Below are 18,286 nucleotides of genomic sequence, written 5' to 3' on the forward strand. Positions count from 1 at the left end.
TTCTATTGCACAGTGACTCTACTCTAGTCTCTGACAGGACGACTATGCTGACCTTCTGCTTTATGTTCAATTCAGATTAGGGATTAAGAGATTTAACTGAGGCATGGCGTACAAATTCCATAATCTAATCCAGACTACAGACAAAAGTAATTTGAGACTCAAATTAATATATTTTATTCCTGGTTAAACTATATTATTATTATATAGTTTAGTTGTTAAAGAGAGTAGTCCGTTTCCCTTATTAACCTGTAGACAGATAATAGCCAGTCCACTTAGACTTTTGTTCAGTATTAAGACATTGGTGAGGGAGACTGTAGGAGTAGCCTCGGGTTAGACTGACAGTAGGAACTAAGTGAGGTAGACTGTATGAGAAACACGGTAGTGGCAGGGAAGCTGAGAGGGGGACAGCATAGGAGAGAGGGATTCTGTCTCCCTCTCATCAGTAGTCTTATACTACTGAGAGGGAGACATGAGAAAATGCTTTGATGGGATTTGATCTATGCTGCGTTCACACTGGGCAGATACAAAAGATACAAAGTTACACAGCATATTTGTTGCTGAAGTTGAAACCAGCTCAACTTTTTTTTGTAGCTTTGTATCTGCCAGTGTGGATGCAGCATAACACTATCAGGTAGACTTTTTTCAAAAATAACTTAGACTTGAACTGTGGGGCGGGCGGCGTTGGCTCAGGGGTAGAGTGGCTGGATGGTAACCGCAAGGTGTCCTTGAGCAAGACACTGTGACTGAACCCTTAATTGCTCCTGATGTGCTGGTTGGTGCCTTGCATGGTTTCCGTCACCATTGACATCAGTGTATGAATGTGTGTGTGGTAATGGGTGAATGTAAGTGCCTTGGATAAAGGTGCTATATAAACGCACCATTTAACTGAATTTCAGTCACTGGCCCATGGTTGTGAAACGCTGTGGAAGGAGCCCACCAAAATTGCTGATTTAACCTTAGCTTTTATGAAATGTCTGCAGGTGTTCTGGAAGATTGAACATGCATTCTTTTGCTAGTTTGAAAACTTAAAAATGTTTAAATACTCTTAAGCAAGAGAATAAGTAAATAAACTTGCAGAACTAGCTGTACTTTCATTAGGAAACAAGCTCTTTAATAGAACACAAGTCATTCATCAGACATGAACAAACTATTTTCTATAGACAGACAAGAAATGTGAAAATCTTTGGGTTCATTTCTTCCCATACAGAAGCCGTTATGAAAAATGAAAAATAAAATAAACACAGCTGTCTGTCATCAGTCTGACACACAGGATGGCACATCAAACCCCTCCCCCCAAAAAGGCAGAAATAGACCTCGAACCATCTGCTTTTAAAAGTACTGAAGGACCACATGCTGTCCTACAGAGACAACACCAACTGTCTGTTCTCGAGAGCAGCTACTGTTGATGTAGGTATGGTTTCAATTAGGCATATATTATATATTGTGTACTAATTACACGACGTGCCAGTTTAGTCCAGATAGTCCATTCAGTAAAGCCTAACTTGTACCCCGCCGCTGGTCTGACCTTGTGTTATCAGGTCATTTTCGACAAGCGACAGTCTTTAAGGTGCCGGTTTCTCTCTTTAGGACAGACAGTTGGTGCCGTGTCTCTGTACGATGTGAGCTTAAAACAATGTGCTGATGGGCATCGTCCTTCATGATCAAAACGGACATCATCATGGGAACATAATTATAGCCAGATTTCAATTTGTCAAAATATTCATGTTTTTGAGAGCATTAGGTACTAGAGATAAGTATTAGTTAGTTTTGTCTTGATTACTGATTAAACCAATAGAAGGCTAAAGGATTTGGGAGTAAAAATGACAGACAACTTTGTTGTAACAAAGTGAGATCTGGCATTAAGTCACAGGCACATGTTAAAACAGCAAATGTTTATTTTTATAAACGAATTTAAACTCACACCTAGCTTTGCAGACGAGTATTCACAATATACCTTTATAAAGCATACCCTTTTAAATAAACTTTAGTTTTCTCTCAAAATATTCTGAAATAAAATTTCCTATTAAAAGTATGATCATGTTATCCAGCAAGTTGCTCTCTGTGTATTTGGTCTGTGTTGACAGTCTCCTTTATCAGTACAACTGCTGCTGCGCTTAGCGTGATAAATAAATAACCTGTGAAATGTCACAGGTTAGAAACACACATAGGGTACATGGAAGACAATGAGGCTGGCTGTGTTCTTAAAGATAGTGTGAAGTGTTTTGTTAAGGCTCTATACAAATCACTGCTACAGAGTGTTAACCCATCTGCTGCCACCTGCTGTAACGGAGTCTCCCTGTCCCTTTAGTAAACACAAAATGCCTACAGTACAGGGTTCACTTTACAGCCAAAATAATTCATGTTTTTGTTTCATCACTTCCAATTGTTTATGCTAGTCTGGTAAGAGTTCTCGCCAATTAGATAAAATTGGTATCCGTATAGAAACTGTTTACTAAAGTGCTGGAGAGACTGGGAGACCCCTATTATTGAACAAACACGCTATAGCAATTATTTCTATAGAGTATAGAGCTATTTAACACTTATTTTAACAAGTACATATCACACCACCTTTAACATTATACCTCTCCTTTCTGTCTGTCTCTCACACAAACCTTTCAACAATTCCCTCTCAAGCCAATTCAGATCTGTAAAACTCACACATCCTGTTTTCTCTCTCTCCCTCTCCCTCTCTCTCTCTCTCTCTCTCACACACACACACACACACACACACACACACACACACACACGCAAAAACAGCTTTCACAATTCCTGAACTGTGCCACATATGATCGTCTCAGACAAAGAGATGAGGTAAAAAATGACCAGGTGACCAACGTCCTGTCATAAAGCTGTAAGCTGGGACAATCAGGAACCAGCAGACACAGCAAACCCATCTTCTATCACTACTAAAGGCTCTGTGGCATGCTCAGAGAAGTACAAAACAACAGCAGTGACTAGTATTTTGTGTGACACTGCTGGGCGAGTCTCCTTTAGTGTTTTACACTTTATACCCTTGCCCTGGGGCGAGTCCTCACGCGGCGACTCTAAGGTCCTCCTAGGTTGACCCAGGGGTGAATTAGTTTCAATCAAGTTCCACCCGGTTTCTATTCACAGTCATTTAAATCTCATTCCCCAGCAGGTCGACTCAAAGCGGATTATGGAGAAGTTTGTTTCACATTTACGTGCTTTCCAACCGTTCAGACATGCAGCTTCTTCAAAATGAGTTTTCAGATATAATACGCCTTGGTTACGGCCGGGTGTTGCTATAGAAACAAAAACTATAACGTCATGGTTCCAGTAGGGTTAAAAAAAAAAAAAGGATACTTCCAGAGTTAGTAATGTCACACCTCTGTTATTCTCATTCAGCTGTGTGAAGAGTAAGCAGGTTGCTTTTCACAGAGTGAAACTGACAAGGAAGCAAACACCCCCCTCCCCTTAAAAATCTTTTGTAGATTTTAAAAGTCAACAGTCAGGGCTTAAGTATTGAATTTAATATCATCTAAAAACTGAAAAACAATACTTTTGGCATGCCATGATACAAACTTTGAGGACATTACTCTCAAGTTATACTACTCAGACGGTCACTGCTGAGGGAAAACGAAAAGAAAAGTATTTCTCTTTTAGGGTTGGAGAGACGAAGACAGACAGGACGGCTGACTGAGGCTGCTGGTACTTAGCAATTCATACTTAAAAAGATATAAATGCTTAATATCTTCAAAAACTGTTCAATTGATCACCTGCCACCATCAGCACCGTTTAAATTTGTTAGAAAAATTAAAAATAACATGATCTCTCTTTTTTTATTTAAAGAACGATGTGAGTTTATCATTGTTTTCTAGGAGTATTCTCCAATCCTGGCTAGGAGTGGAGTTTTTAGAGGTGCGTTTTGTGTGTGTGTGTGTGTGTGTGTTACATGTTTCAGTGGAACTCGACAAACTCCTCCAGGGTTTTGGGGATCTGGTCTCGGTAGGTGATGTGGTGTCTGCGGACGGCGCGTGCCGCCAGGCACTTGAGGCTCATCTTCATCTGCGTCTTCAGCAGGATCTCCGAGACACCCGTGGTGCTCTTGTCCAGCGGTGTCTTGCTCTGCTTGTTTGCCATGTCTGTGTGTGCGCCGGCCTCCACCAGGCTGATGATGATGGCATGCAGTGTCAGGAAGTCGCTGATAGGCCGGTTGTACTGGACGATGACGTGGAGCGGGCTGTTGCCCTCGCTGTCAACGGCGTTGACCTGTGCGCCGCAGTCCAGCAGGAGCTTGGTGACCGGCGCATTGGGGAAGCTGCACACGTCGTTCGTGTGGAAGTCGTCCACGGGCGTGGATGAGCTGGTCGCCAGGTGGAGCAGGGAAGAGCCTTGTCGGGAGCGTGGGTCGAGGCGGACCAAGTCGTAGATCTGCTTGTTGAGGCGCGCACGCTCCTCCTCACCGCAAGATGTCTTGGTGGAGATGCAGGCCAGGTAGAGGAAGGTGAATATGTTGGACTCATAGTTGTCCAGGGCCTGTGGGAGCTCGGCCTCTGGAGCAGACTCCACCCGCTCCATGCTGCGTTGGATCTCCAGGACGCTGCAGCCCAGGACTTGCTCCACGGCTGAGGCCGGGACCGGTTCCTTCAGGTGGACCATCTGGGAGAAGACCTGGAGACACATCAACCTTTATATTTTCTAGATAATGCTGCACAGTGCACACTTAAGTATTTAGCCCCATCCACTGTAGGTGCTTGAGGGGTATCCGGAGAACTCGCCGGTTTTCCGACTCACCGCGGTTTAGTGCATTTTAGTTTTACTTCACCTTTATTTAAATTGCATTGAATTGAGAGAGAGAGAGAGAAGATAGTTGTTTAGAGTTTATACTAGATGAAGTAGGAATGCTAAAGTTTAAACACCAAAGTACCGAATGAATTAGTAAACAATATCCTGAAATATTGGTACTAGGGATGTCAGTAACGGATAGTTTCCCAACCGGTTAGCCGACAGGATTAACCGGGTCATTAACGGATAGTGGTTGATTTTTTTCTTTTTTTTAATAGGCTACCCCAAATGTAATATGCATGTATAGGCTACATAATTAAAGTTGGTAGACGAATGGTATACATTTATTTATGCTCCTTTTTTAAAAGACAAACAAAAAAGCAACATTTAACAATATAAATAAATTGTTGTAGGCTTAATCATCAATAAACAATGCATCGCATCTGCATGATGCATGCATATGCGCGTCTACAGTACAGAGGTCCGCCAGTTCTAGTCCAAAACATAAATAAATCCAGTCCAGATCTGAGCTACCTATAAAGCCACTGGACGCATGGGCTAAGCCTTTTTTTTTAAATTATTATTAAGGAAGATCAGCAAGCATGTCACCGTGTTCCGTTTGTTGACTTTTCGCTGACGAGAAATCCCTCAAACATCGATAGCACATGGCTAACTTGATAGCCGTAAGCCGTGCCAGTGCCCAGTGTGGGGAGACGGATAGGAGGAGGAAGCGGCAGCGGCTGTAAACGTTCTCCGTCCAGGCCAAATGGCCAATAATGGAATTAATAATGCCAAGTAGGTCTCTGCATTTATACGGTCGACATGTGTTCATCTCGTCTCGCTGTCACTCGCTTACATTTCGACTACCGCAAGTCCGCAAAGCTACCCTTGTAGCCAACTAGCCAGAAGTACAACAGAGAACTTTGGGATATTGAGGGGGCAGAAAACCGAGCCAGAGCGCTGTTCATGCAGCCTGGAGTGTGACAATTAAGCTGGGCGGTGCAAATAAGAACAATTTTAGGCATGTGTGCAACATGACAACTGTTTTAAAGTATTGTACAGTGACAAGTACAGTCTCTGTAATGTTTATGTTGTACTATTACTAAAAACGATCTAAAATAAAGGGATTTAAGATCAGAACACGTATTTATTATTATGCAAATTAACCGTTAAAGCTGATGAATATCCGGATGTTTCTTAACTGTCGGCTAACCGGTTAACCGGTTAACCCCTGACATCCCTAATTGGTACTGTCATTGGTATTCACATACTCACCTTTTTTATCATTATCTAGCTGACCATTTAATTGCACAAAATAATTTGATCACTTTGGAAATGAACTATTACTAAATAATCCGTGGGTTTGACTGATGAAGACAGCATGTTAGTATAACGATGAAGTTCTCCGGTATCGACTTGAGGCAGATATTACACGTAGCTGCTGGACTGCTTTCATTTTCACTACCCCACATTCTCCATCATGGAATCAGGATGCTTTAAGAAGAAGCTTTAAGAATTCAATATGAAATCTGACTAAATGTTGCATTGGAGTCAAAACATACCCATACACACAGACATGTTTCAATGTCATTGTTAAAACAACCTCCAGAAGACACTTTTTAAATGTAACATGTACCTGAGCAAATCTCAGTAGGTCTTTGTGTGTGTTGCGGTTCCCTCTCTGCCTGAGGCGAAGTGCATGTAGCCACAGTTTGATGCACTGTTCAAACTCCATGTTGTCTGCATACACAGCCCCGCGGTAGATGATGGGGTGTGACACGTCCACGTTATCTGAACCCAGGATTCTCTCTCGGACCATCAGTCCCTCCATGTGGAGGGCGTCGCGATCCGCCCTTATGACCTCTAACTCACGGGGCGTGCGGCACTCACACCGTCCACCATATGCCTCGATGGGAGGCAGGGGTTCTTTGGGGATGATGTTGTCTGAGCTGCGGTGGCGCTCCAGCATGGCCAGGTACAGGTAGTGGTAGGTCTTTAGGATGTCATAGTTCTCCCTGTCGTTGGCAAAGGAGGCCCCCAGAAGCTCCAACGCCTCGATACGACTCAAAGGGTCACAGTCGGCGTGAGCCAGGAGCAACTCCACCACATCTGCCTTACAGCTCTCGGCTGCCACCTGGACATTAGGAAGAGGAAGGAAGGGATGGCAGAGGAGATGAAGTCAAGTAACATTCCTACATTTTCATAAATTCTCTGCCAGCGCTTAATTGTACTTTGTTCCAAAAACAAAACAAAAATTACAAAAACTGTTATGCGGTCAAGTCTGTAGAAAATATACCAAAAACTATTATATGTGGGGCCGACTCTGATAGATGTACAATATAGTATGATTAAAATTGCATAATAAAAAAATTACCTTGAGTGGAGTCATGCCATGTCCATTGACCACCATTGCAGCCTCATAGCGAACCAGCTCCTTGACAATGTCTAGGTGTCCTGCCTCGGCGGCAAAGTGGAGTGCCGTGGCCCCACAGTGGGCCTTGGCGTTGGGGTCAGCCCCTCGTTCCAGCAGGAAGCTCACCACCTCCGTGTGGCCCTTGTAGGCCGCGATCATGAGACAAGTGTTGTTGTACTTGTTGGTGATGCCGATGTCCGCTTGGTGCTCCACCAGGTAGTGCACGATGTCCAGGCGCCCGTCGAAGCAGGCGGCGCGCAGAGGGGTGGAGTTGGTGATGGTGGTGTGATTGACATTGGCCTTGTGAGTGACGAGAAGGCGCACCACCTCAAAGTGTCCTGCCCCCGCCGCACACCACAGGGCTGTGGCCCCATCAATCACATATCTGGAGGGGGGGGGGGGACCAGGAAGTTTACTTGGGAATCGGGATGCACTCATTTACCCATTAAACAAACAATAGCCCCCTTTTCACCAAAATAACTTTGGTTCTAGAACTGGTTCCGTTCAGAACCTTGGTGCTATCACGGAACCGGAACATTTTTTGGTTCCGGCTCTGAAACAACTTTTAGGGTTCTGAGTCAGATTCGTTTTCAGTGGAAACACTCTGAACCGTTTCAACCCTGGTGGAAAAGGGGCCAATGTGATTTGAACGTGTGTAAAAGTCATAGGTATAGGTTGTATAGGTTGTGCTGTACGAATGTGCAAGCGGATTTACTTCAGACATTTTAAACAACCAGTATGAAAAAGTGCTGATACATGAAATCTATAGACCTCAGGCAGTCTACTGCCTATATATAGGCTGTTTTCCCTTTATGCCTATGCATGTTGCACCTTGTCAGTAACCTAATTATTAGACTATTGAGTTGACAGTCACAACCTGGAGGCATATTAGACTATCTAGTGTGGAAATGTAGTTTTTTTTTATGGTGGGGTTATTTTCACAGAACCAGATAAAGAAAAATCCATGAATGGATCCTGTACTTGGCACTATAGCTGTATATCTAGCAGCTATATTTTCCATAACACAGATACAATGTGAACAATGTGTGAGACTAACCCGTCGAATCTGACCGTGCCCGTCTGCTCCGTGTCCACCTTGTAGTGGTCCAGCAGCAGCCTGACCACCTTGTCGTGTCCGTTCCTGGCCGCTATGATGAGAGGCGTGGACCTCTGCCCCGCCAGGTGGGTGACATAGCTGAGCAGATACTTGGTCTCGGCCTGGGAGTGGTTGAGGAGGAGGGCGGCCAGGGTCAGGACTCTGCCCTCGCTGGCCGCCTTGTACACGTACCCAGCCAGGGACTCCATGGCACCACCACCACCACCGGCCCTGCAGGTAGCCGCCAGGACTTCCGCTTTCTCAACAAGTGTCTCCTGCTACGGTGTCCACAGCAAAGCGACCCCCCGCCCATTAACATACCGACACGGCACCGGCGCTCACATGAAAACACTGATGTTTGACCCTCATCGATATACACACACACGGGAGACGATGCCTCGGGACGGTGGCCTCGGGTCGTCGCACGGCGTTGGTGAGTTGACAGCTGAAGGTGCTCCTCCTTTCCTTGTCAACTTTATACCGCACCGCACACACGCCACACGCCGCCGAACAGCTGAGCGAGCTAGCGGTTAGCTTCAAAAAAGCTAAAGGCTCAGATCTAGTAAATAAACAACATTCCAGATTAAAATGAAAATGTGTGAAAATAGAAACAAAAGATCCTCCGATCTCTTCGGGTCACCGTAAAACACAACGATGAAAATACGTCTGTCTTACGCGGTTCTAATGACAAAAAAGAAGTTGTATTTTTCAAAACAAATCCAACACTGTTCGTTTCACCTTCGCTCTCCACTGATTTGCCGGAAGTAATAGTTCTACTACGAAGTATCTCCGGGCGGAACGCTTTCCTACTCACACATGGTCCGCCCTCAAAAATCAGATCGCTTTAAGGAGGAGGACTTGGCTACGTGGATTTAAAAATACACTAAGTAAAAAAATACACTTTTATAATTTATCACTGACTCACTATGTAATCAAAAGTTGCTTACATACGACTAATCAAAAGTGGTTCACAGTCAATTCAATTCGACTTAAATTCAAATAACTTTATTGGCATGAGGAAAACATATGGTTACATTGCCAAAGCAAAAAGTGGAACAATACACAAAAAAAAAAAATGTATGTAGCCTACAATTGAAAGTAGAATCTCCAATAAATCAATTTATATGTACCAAGATCACTCGATGCAGATAGTGCAGGAATACACACAATGATTAGTCTTTAAGGTGGTTGTGTTCCATTTGATCCTATCACAGCAGCTCACAAATCTTGCTGCTGTGTTTGCTTATTGTTTTTCCGTTGTTTTGGGTTTCGTCACGGTGCTCAGGTATTCTGCCACAGTGTATTCTCTGTTTAGGGCCAGATAGCTAGTTTACTCTGCTTTTGTGTTCTTTCCAATGTGTCAGTCAGGTAGTTGTCCTTTTGCGGTTTTATCATTTGGCTTAGTCTGATGGGTTTTCTATCTGGTGGCTCTGTTTGTGTTTGTGCACAGAGTTCCAGGGCCAGCTGGCTTAGGGGGCATCTCTAGAGCAGGGGTGCCCACACTTTTTTGACTTACTTTGAAAATGACCAGCTCAACAAGATCTACCCACCGAAAAAATGCAATTCCATTGCTGAAAATCCTGTAGTTTTAAAATGTACCTGGTGCGGCTTTGGAATAGTGGCGCTGGCATTACGTATAAGACAAATGCACTTGGGTAAATAGAGGGAGATAAATGGAATAGGTAAGGGTTTTGGATTTGGATTTAATTTGTAATTCTACCGACATTTGTGATTGTGAGCATGCAGCAACACTCTTGAAAACAAAGTAGCCTATTGCATTATAACCCTTTTTTATGTCAATCAATCAAGTCAATTTATGCCAAAAAGTTTTTTTTAATATATATATATATATATATATATATATATATATATATATATATATATATATATATATATATATAATTAAATATTATTTAGGGCCATGTCATGTGATCTACCTGGCTGCACACTGCACAGTGAGTGCCTTAATTGTATTATGGAGTGCATTTGGGTCACTTTCTTTTAGGTGGTTGTATAGAATCTAAGTGCCCTTTTTTATTTGGATTATGAGTGCGTATCGCCCTTCTGCCCTGCATGCATTATTTGGGGGTTTTCGCTGGGTCCGGAGAATGGATTAGCAGAATTCTGTGTGTAGGGTCTCGGTTTGTTGTTTATCACATTTTTCAAGGTCATGGTTTGTTAAGGGCCCCCAAGATCTCGCAACCATAGAGAGAAATTGATTTTTAACACCAAGTCCTTTGCATATGTTTAGGATGTTTCTTTCTGTGAGGAAATGTATGCAGTGGATCTTTCCGAGGTAGCTGTGTGGTGTTAGTGGTGTTATCAGCCCTTGATTAGCATATCAGTCCAGCATACATCTCCGAATGGCCTTGCACACCTGCCTAGGATATAATGTGACCTCCTGTCCCTTCCCACAACCTTTGGGCCATACATGGCCTTTGTAGGCAGCTGCATTATGTGTGCAAGGCGCAAGTTTGCACCTCGACAGAGTGCATTTCTAGTTTTTTGAGCGGTGACTCTGCTCCATTACGCAGCTATGTGTGTCCCTATGTATGTATGTGTGTGTGTGTGTGTGTGTGTGTGTGTGTGTGTGTCTGTGTGTCTGTCTCTGTGTCCGAGCATGGACAGGAACACATAAAGTGGCCAGTAGAGTACAGCACAGAGTAAAGTGGCACAGAGTACACTACAGGAGCTCTGGGTGCGTTCCTGGGGGTCTGGATGTTCCGGGGACCCGCACACGGACCCCACATGGACCCCCCCCCCGGGACTTCCACACGGACCCCTCAGGGACCCCCTCATGTGAACTCTTGTCATTTGGTGCCTGTTTCAGACACGAGGCGGTCTGCATGTTCCGGGGACCCCCACACGGTAACTCTGTCATTTCTCGAAGACTTTACTACACTACAGTATACCGAGCACAGTACAGAACAGTAACTATAATAAATGGATAGTTGCACCGCTCAGTTCACACAGGTGTGAATTTAGTTTTTCTTTCCCCACACTGTTTGTTGTGGTTTGTGTTGTGAAGCACTTTGTAAACTTTTGAAAGGTGTTATAGCCTACAAATAGTAATTGCCCATCTGGCTGCATGGCTGCTTTCCTTTCTTTTGTTTCAGTTATATATACAGTCAGTGACAATGTATATATTTTCAAGTCCATCATTATGGCCTCCTTATTTCCCACCTAGATGAAGACGGCATTTTTGGATGTCTGCAGCTTTTCCAAAATGCCGCCGTGCGCCTACTCACTGGTACGAGGAGGCGTGATCATATCACTCCCGTTCTTGCCTCCCTCCACTGGCTTCCCGTTAAATTTAGAATTGATTTTAAGATTCTATTATTTGTTTTTAAAACCCTAAACGGTTTGGCCCCCCTGTATTTATCAGCTGACCAGCGGCTCCTGACTGTGCCCAATTCCAATTACAAACTCTGGAACTGTCTGCCCCTTCATATTAAGTCTGCTTACTCCTTAGAGGCAAGTCTTTACTCAAAACCCATTTCTTTTCCCTGGCTTTCAATGTTTGACCTAATTAACCTGTGTACTGTTTGTGTTACTTTGATTTTGTTTTACTATGTTACGTGTTGATTGTATGTTTACCTCATGATCCTGTACAGCACTTTGGTTGACCTTCTGGTCTTTGTAAATGTGCTCTAGAAATAAAGTTTGATTTGATTTGATTTGATTTGATTTGATTTGATGAAGTATCATTTGGAACAGCTGGAATCTTTCTGTTAATCTGAAACCAGATTATAGCTGTACAATACAGTAACACAGTAGATAGGTTTATACAGATTATGGGCTTATCTCAAATTGAACCTTGCAGATGACAGCATCCCACTATTAGAAACACTCTTGACTGCATTTTCCAACAGCGTGACTTTATCTCCTGAACATTTGACGTTGCCATGTCTTTCAGTAACAACCCTTACCCACTTTCAACACAGTACTGGAAAAGTGCATGAACAAACGGGAACTAACTGGACATTTCAGACTGTGCATTTTGTTTCGTCTTCAGAAGCAGGACATCACGTTCTATAGGAAGAGGAGTGAGAAGAGACTTGATTGGATATTATCTCGTCTTTATACACAATCTGTCAAGAGCTCTTTGGGAAAGAGAGTTTGATAGAGATGGAGATGATTCGCAGATGACAACGTCACCATTTTACGGTCCATCTGCTTGATCCTCACGTCCTCGTAGTTTGGAAATGATCCAGAATTTATCTTAACATATGGGTTATCCCTGAAGGGAGAAGGGGTAAGAACATTGTTATTATACCTATAGATTGTGGAATATTGTTAGTAGGCGTATGGACATTGTCACAGTGTCATAGCTATACTGTAGATTGTGGAAGTCAAAGGGAAACATGGAGTCATCAATCAGGAAGCGACATACCTCAGCCCTACATGCAGGAACCTTCATTTCCAGGTTTGTTTGACAAATCAAGTTTGTTTCTTTAGGCCCATTCTAAATTGTACACATACCAGTAAGAATTCCCTTAAACTGCTGTCTCACCAAAAGTGCCATATACACTACATAAAAAGCAGTTTTGTTTAGTAGAACGTATTCATGGAAATCCTACTAGTGGTGATGGATCATAGTGACATATTTATTAAATCATTCTATAGCTGCAGCTTTTTGAATCTCTACAAGCTCAGGTCTACAAACTCACAACACGTCATGTTGCGACATGGAGCCCCGTCAACTATCGTTTGTTTGTTGTGGAAGAGTAGCTGCTACTTTGGAGGCAGAGATTTGAATTAATAAAGAATTAATACATTAATAAAAACATGGGTTTAACGGGTTAATTCGTTTTTCTGTGTTTTAAAAATCATAGGCCATCATGATGTTTTTAGACAACTATAGCAAACTTAGCAGACTCATAAATAGGATTGAGAGACGATAAAGTAGGCTACCTTTGAAGTTGGTTACTCTCGCTCTTTGTCTCTGAGAATGTTAGGAAGTGCTGATGGAAGGATGATCCTGAAACAGCAGCTGGTATTGTGGGACTTGAAAGGAGAAGGAAAGAAACTGACCACACCCCAGAGATAGAAATGTTGATTGTGAAGGACGTGAGTGAGATTCATTCATTTGCTTGTTGTCACAATAAGGAGTGAAGGGGCAGCAAAAAGTGAGTGGGTTTTATGGCCTTTTAGCTACCCAAAGTACTCCCACTACTAGACGGGGGACAGTCCTCAAGGAATGTGTTAGTAATTAAGTAAGACATTTTTTATTGTTATAACACCATTCCATGCCAAGTGTTTTAAAATCATAAATACCATAAATATTTAAACAATACATCTTCATCTACGGCCAGCTGGGAGAATAACCGGGGACATGCAGAAGAAGGTATTTTGTGCTTATGTGGAATGCACCCTTAAGTAACCTCGCGTCACCAGGCTTTCCACCTCGGAGGAAAGCCTGGTCTGTCCAAAATCGCCGTGTGAACCGGTCTGGAGAGGATGGTAATTTACGTCATGTTGTAGTCACTGATTTGTAGTCATCAGTCAGGAAACCACAAGGCGGAATAAGACAGTACCCATTAATAGTACTGAGTCCGCCTTGTGGTTTCCTGGCAGATGACTACAAATCATTGACTACAACATGGAACATGACAAAAGTTACCATCCGCTCCCGACCGGATCATAAACCCGAAATGGAATGCTGTCCAGGCTACACCCTAAGCTTGTTTGAGGAACAGCCAGAAACCTTTGGTCAAAAGACCTAGTGAGCTGCTGTACTAGTGTTGTAAGGACACTGGAGTAGGTCATTAATGTGTCAGAGCCGTTTGCTATTTGTGTAGATCTTCGTCTTACACAAACATTAAATTCCCATTGACAATTAATGGCGAATTTTACGTCATAGTGTCTGAGCAAATAGGCATATAGTGTCTATTTTACGTCATGATGATGTCCGATGATAAGAGCTCCCCTCACTTAGTTCACACGGGTGTGATTTTTAATTGCCATGAGGCTGATAATGTGTGTGTATATATTTTGTCAATATATTGTACAAGAACCTAAGATGTTCTGTGTCTGTAGCTAAATATGTTTTGAGTGACCTAAGATTTGAAAGTCACACTATGGTTGTGCGCATCAGTTTGCACAGCTGCATTTGTGTGGATAAGGTCATCAGCTCAGTGCTTGACATGCAACCTGAAAGTAACGTCAACACATAACCGGTCTGTCGTCTGTCTGTCGTTCTGTTCCCAGACCTAGGTCCAGGTCCAGGGAAGCGGACCATTCTCTGTGTAAACCTCATTTCCATCTGGACCTGTGGATCAGCTTCACCCTACAGAACTGGCTCCTGGATGTGGGCAGGTCTATTGTCATGGTATCTCAGTCTCAATCCTCTATTCAAAAAACAAATTCAAAACCTGACGTGACATAGAATTGTGAATTGATGTGTTTATAGAAAGAACAGGTTGTAGTGTCTATGGTAGCGCTATAGGAGGACATAGGAGAGATGCACAAGGTTGGACTAACTTATTAGTTAGATGGGATTGATATGATATAGACTAGTAGTACATTGGATGAATGGAGGACAGATTAAAGGGTAGAGAGGATGACTTATTATGCCCTCAATCTAACTAGTACATCATATAATTAGTAATTACAACTGTTTGTCTAACCTTAGTGATATGGAATCACTAAAGGTTAGACAGGATAGAGTCCTACTAACCATAATGATCCTTGTTATTATAGCTGCTGCTGCCAGTGGAATGGTTTCCTTTGAACAGACCTAGTCCTGCAGACTTTCTCCACATGGCTTACAACATCTCCACCCCCATCCTGCTGCTAAAGGTAACTCATCACACCATGCATGGTCACGCTGGGCAGCTCCCTCCCAGTGAACAGCAGTAGAAGGGTGGTGTGGTTCTAGTGAATGTGCTGAGAATCTCCCGTGGCCACACTGTGGTTGTGCTGGGTATATCTCTCAAGCGTTAAATGTGATTAGAGTGTGAAGCGATATTCACTTGTGGTCTAATTACCGTACATGTGTATCCCAGCTGACAGAGCGAAGCCCCAAGACCCTCCCCCGTACTATCATCTACCTGTGCGTCATTGCTGTTGTCATGGGGACCAGCATCCATCTGGTGGCTGACTCTATCACACATCACCTCCTCCTGATTGGCTACCAGCTCCACCTATCCATCAGGGATAACCCAATTATGATGAACCTCAAACCTGCTTCCCTGGTACAACCAGAGTCACCTTCACTTTAAATATTTTTTTTGTGTAGCCTAGTTTAGGTTTGTTTAGGTATGCATGGTTTATGTCAAGTTTGCCTTATTCTTGGTTTACTGTAATTTACGGTAATTTTTCTTATTAGTGGCACATGAAGAGTCCCTCTATACTATTCTTTGCTGATAATATTGTGTTTTAACAGGTTGATTCCTTTGAGCTTCTGTACTTCTATGATGAGACTTTGGGTCATTTCATGTGGTGAGAAGAAGTCAAACTATATATTTCCCTGCATGTGAATCTACATGTTTTCGGCTGTAAAATCAAATTATGTTAAAAGGAATTCATATTAACAGCAAATGTTTTGTTAAAGGCATTAACTCGATGAACAGAGGTTGGTCGGGTAATAATAATTTTGTTCTCTCTAGGTACATTCCTCTCTTCCTCATCCTTTTCCTCTATTTCTCGGGCTGTTTCTGCCCCAGGGAGGAGGAGCCAGTGATGCCCCATGCTGGTTGGCTCCTTTTACTGCCCAATGCACTCTACTATTGGTCAGTCTTTTTGTGTACCTTTATTTAATCAGGGATAGATAACAAAGCTCCTTTATAGAAACATACATACCGCTATACTGTTTCATACTCATACAGTTACACATAGTTACACATGGGTGCTGCGCAGTACAACCAGTGTTTTCTACTGCTATGCTGGCAAATAGGGTGAGGGTAATTTTTTAATCTGTGGAGAGAGTTTGGTTTTGGTGAAATTTGTTGATGCAGGCGAGCATGCAAGGCAGGCACCAACCTGCTCATCGGGAGCAGTTAGAGGTTCAGTGTCTTGGGACTCTTAAACAATATGCCAGAAGAAGCCGGAGATCGAACCAGTTCCCAAGGTGTATATCTTTTCTACGGCAGGCGGGGCATGGTAACACCCCGCCTGCCTCTGATTGGCCTACCGACACTGCCGGCCTTACCAGAGTTTCCTCCAAGGTGGAAGATACATGCTGGATAGTCTGCCCAGAGCTTGAGCCTCTTTGCGGCCACGCGGACGCTCAAGCTCAGGGCCCCCCCCCCCCTAACTTGGGCCCCTGGGCCTGGGCCCAACAGGCCCGTTGGATAATCCTCCCCTTAGTCTGCCCCAAGGTTATTCTGTGGTGGGAAATAAATAAATAATACAAGCACGATATAATACAAGAGAATGACAGCTTGGCACGTGCGACAGTAACTTTTATTTTTGTAGAGGCAAACTAATGCCGTTGGCCTGTTTATTTATGTGTAAACTTGAAACATTATTGTACTGTAAAAAGTTATCTTTTCCCTTGATCTTTATCTTTTTAGTATAACATTAGTTGACTATAATTAGATCTATAATTAGATTAATACACGATAATCAACACTAACACTTTATTCAATCAAAGCTGGCACAAACAATATTAGTTTGGCTCTTCTACAAAAATGAAAGTTACAAGTTACTGTCGCGTGTTGCTATTCTCTTGTACTTATTTCCCACCACGGAGTACCCTTGCATCTCGGAGGACAGGTAAGACGGGCAGTGTCGGTAGACCAATCAGAGGCAGGCGGGGCGGTACCATGTCTATGCTCACTTGCTCAGACGTAGAATAGATATACGGTAGACCAATCAGAGGCAGGCGGGGCGTTACCATGTCTATGCTCGGACGTAGAATAGATATACACGTTCCCAAGCCAGTCTTTCTTCCTCCTGATCCACTGCCACCCCCGTCCACTTGGAGTCACCATCTGAAAAACAATCTGTTGCTTCAGGCAAAAGAATGTGTGTGTGTGTGTGTGTGTGTGTGTGTGTGTGTGTGTGTGTGTGTGTGTGTGTGTGTGTGTGTGAGCTCATCTTCAGCGTGGTAGAATAATTTATAAGTCAGTGTTTCTCAGCTACTGAGTAATTACCTCTCAGATGATCTCCACTGACGGAGAGACCTCAGGCTGATCTCAAATTCATATCAGGACAAACACTTGCTGTCACAGTAAGGATTTGCTTCCTTGCGTATGTTTCATCCCTTGCCTCACCTACATTTAAGTTATCCAGAACGTAACCACAGAATATTGTGCAGATCCTTCATCATCAGTGATCAACGATCAACCAATAGTATTAGTACAATGACGATCCTAGATGAGTGGCTTCACAAACAAGGATCAGAGACACAGTCACCAAACAATGTTTTAAGATAGAAATATCATAGAATATTAATTTAGCATATTTGGCCAGTATGTTGTTTCATTCAATTCTACAATGTTTTGTTTTTCCTTCAGTGAGTGAGTTATCTATCATTTATGTAGTCTACTATTCTTCTTCTTACCATCTGTGTCTGTGTCGAGGCAGGTACCTGGTCACTGAGGGACAGGCCTTCATCCTCCTCGTCTTCACTCTCTTTACCATGGTCGCCATGACCCTTCACCAGAAGAGAAAGGGTCTTGTCAACGACAGCAACGGTCTCTTCTTGCTCTACAGGTGTGTATGCATATGCATGCACGCACACACACATGCACACACACTCAATTCTGTTTAGTTTTGATGTGTATTTGTTTGTGTGTAGTTTCTGTGTTTCTCTAGGCCTTGTGTGTGTGTGGGTGGTTTGCTTGTGGAGCAACACTGACCTCAGGAAGAAATACCCCAGGGTCATCTATGTGCCCCAGCCGTCAGCCTTCTACACACTCTACCGTCACCCAAAAAGCTATCAGTAACCCACTAACTCCACCCCAAAACAACAAACAACAAACCCACTACAATCACCCTAAACCTACTCCATATTTGAACACACCATTTCCCTCCATGTTATTTGATCTTATCTTAAAAGAAACGTGGCTCATTCTTCCAGTGTA

At 43.2% G+C, this 18,286-nt stretch overlaps 2 protein-coding genes across 2 annotated transcripts; one reads left to right on the forward strand and one right to left on the reverse strand.

The window, feature by feature from the left end:
* Positions 1 to 1,089: 1,089 nt before the first annotated feature.
* fem1b (fem-1 homolog b) lies at positions 1,090 to 9,068 on the reverse strand. Its single transcript, XM_080762365.1, has 4 exons — positions 8,217 to 9,068; positions 7,121 to 7,544; positions 6,383 to 6,880; positions 1,090 to 4,632 (listed from the first exon to the last, which is right to left on the reverse strand). The coding sequence occupies exons 1-4, from the start codon at positions 8,462 to 8,464 to the stop codon at positions 3,919 to 3,921; spliced, it is 1,884 nt and encodes a 627-aa protein (XP_080618491.1). The 5' UTR covers positions 8,465 to 9,068; the 3' UTR covers positions 1,090 to 3,918.
* A 4,162-nt stretch (positions 9,069 to 13,230) lies between these two features.
* Positions 13,231 to 18,148, forward strand: cln6b (CLN6 transmembrane ER protein b; the record flags this gene model as incomplete). Its single annotated transcript, XM_080762091.1, has 8 exons — positions 13,231 to 13,256; positions 14,466 to 14,586; positions 14,958 to 15,056; positions 15,263 to 15,451; positions 15,643 to 15,698; positions 15,866 to 15,988; positions 17,787 to 17,915; positions 18,001 to 18,148. The coding sequence occupies 8 exons, from the start codon at positions 13,231 to 13,233 to the stop codon at positions 18,146 to 18,148; spliced, it is 891 nt and encodes a 296-aa protein (XP_080618217.1).
* Between the last annotated feature and the right edge of the window lie 138 nt (positions 18,149 to 18,286).

This window comes from Protomyctophum bolini, assembly GCF_963924005.1.
Source record: "Protomyctophum bolini genome assembly, chromosome: 4".
NCBI lineage: Eukaryota > Metazoa > Chordata > Actinopteri > Myctophiformes > Myctophidae > Protomyctophum > Protomyctophum bolini.

Bases quoted from the DNA above. Each gene is read 5' to 3' on its own strand.
- fem1b (XM_080762365.1), bottom strand. From the start codon at position 8,464: ATGGAGTCCCTGGCTGGGTACGTGTACAAGGCGGCCAGCGAGGGCAGA. The intron at 7,545-8,216 runs GTTAGTCTCACA...CCCCCCCTCCAG, and splicing joins GGCACGGTCAGATTCGACGG to ATATGTGATTGATGGGGCCA. The intron at 4,633-6,382 runs GTACATGTTACA...ATGTGTCTCCAG, and splicing joins ACCTACTGAGATTTGCTCAG to GTCTTCTCCCAGATGGTCCA.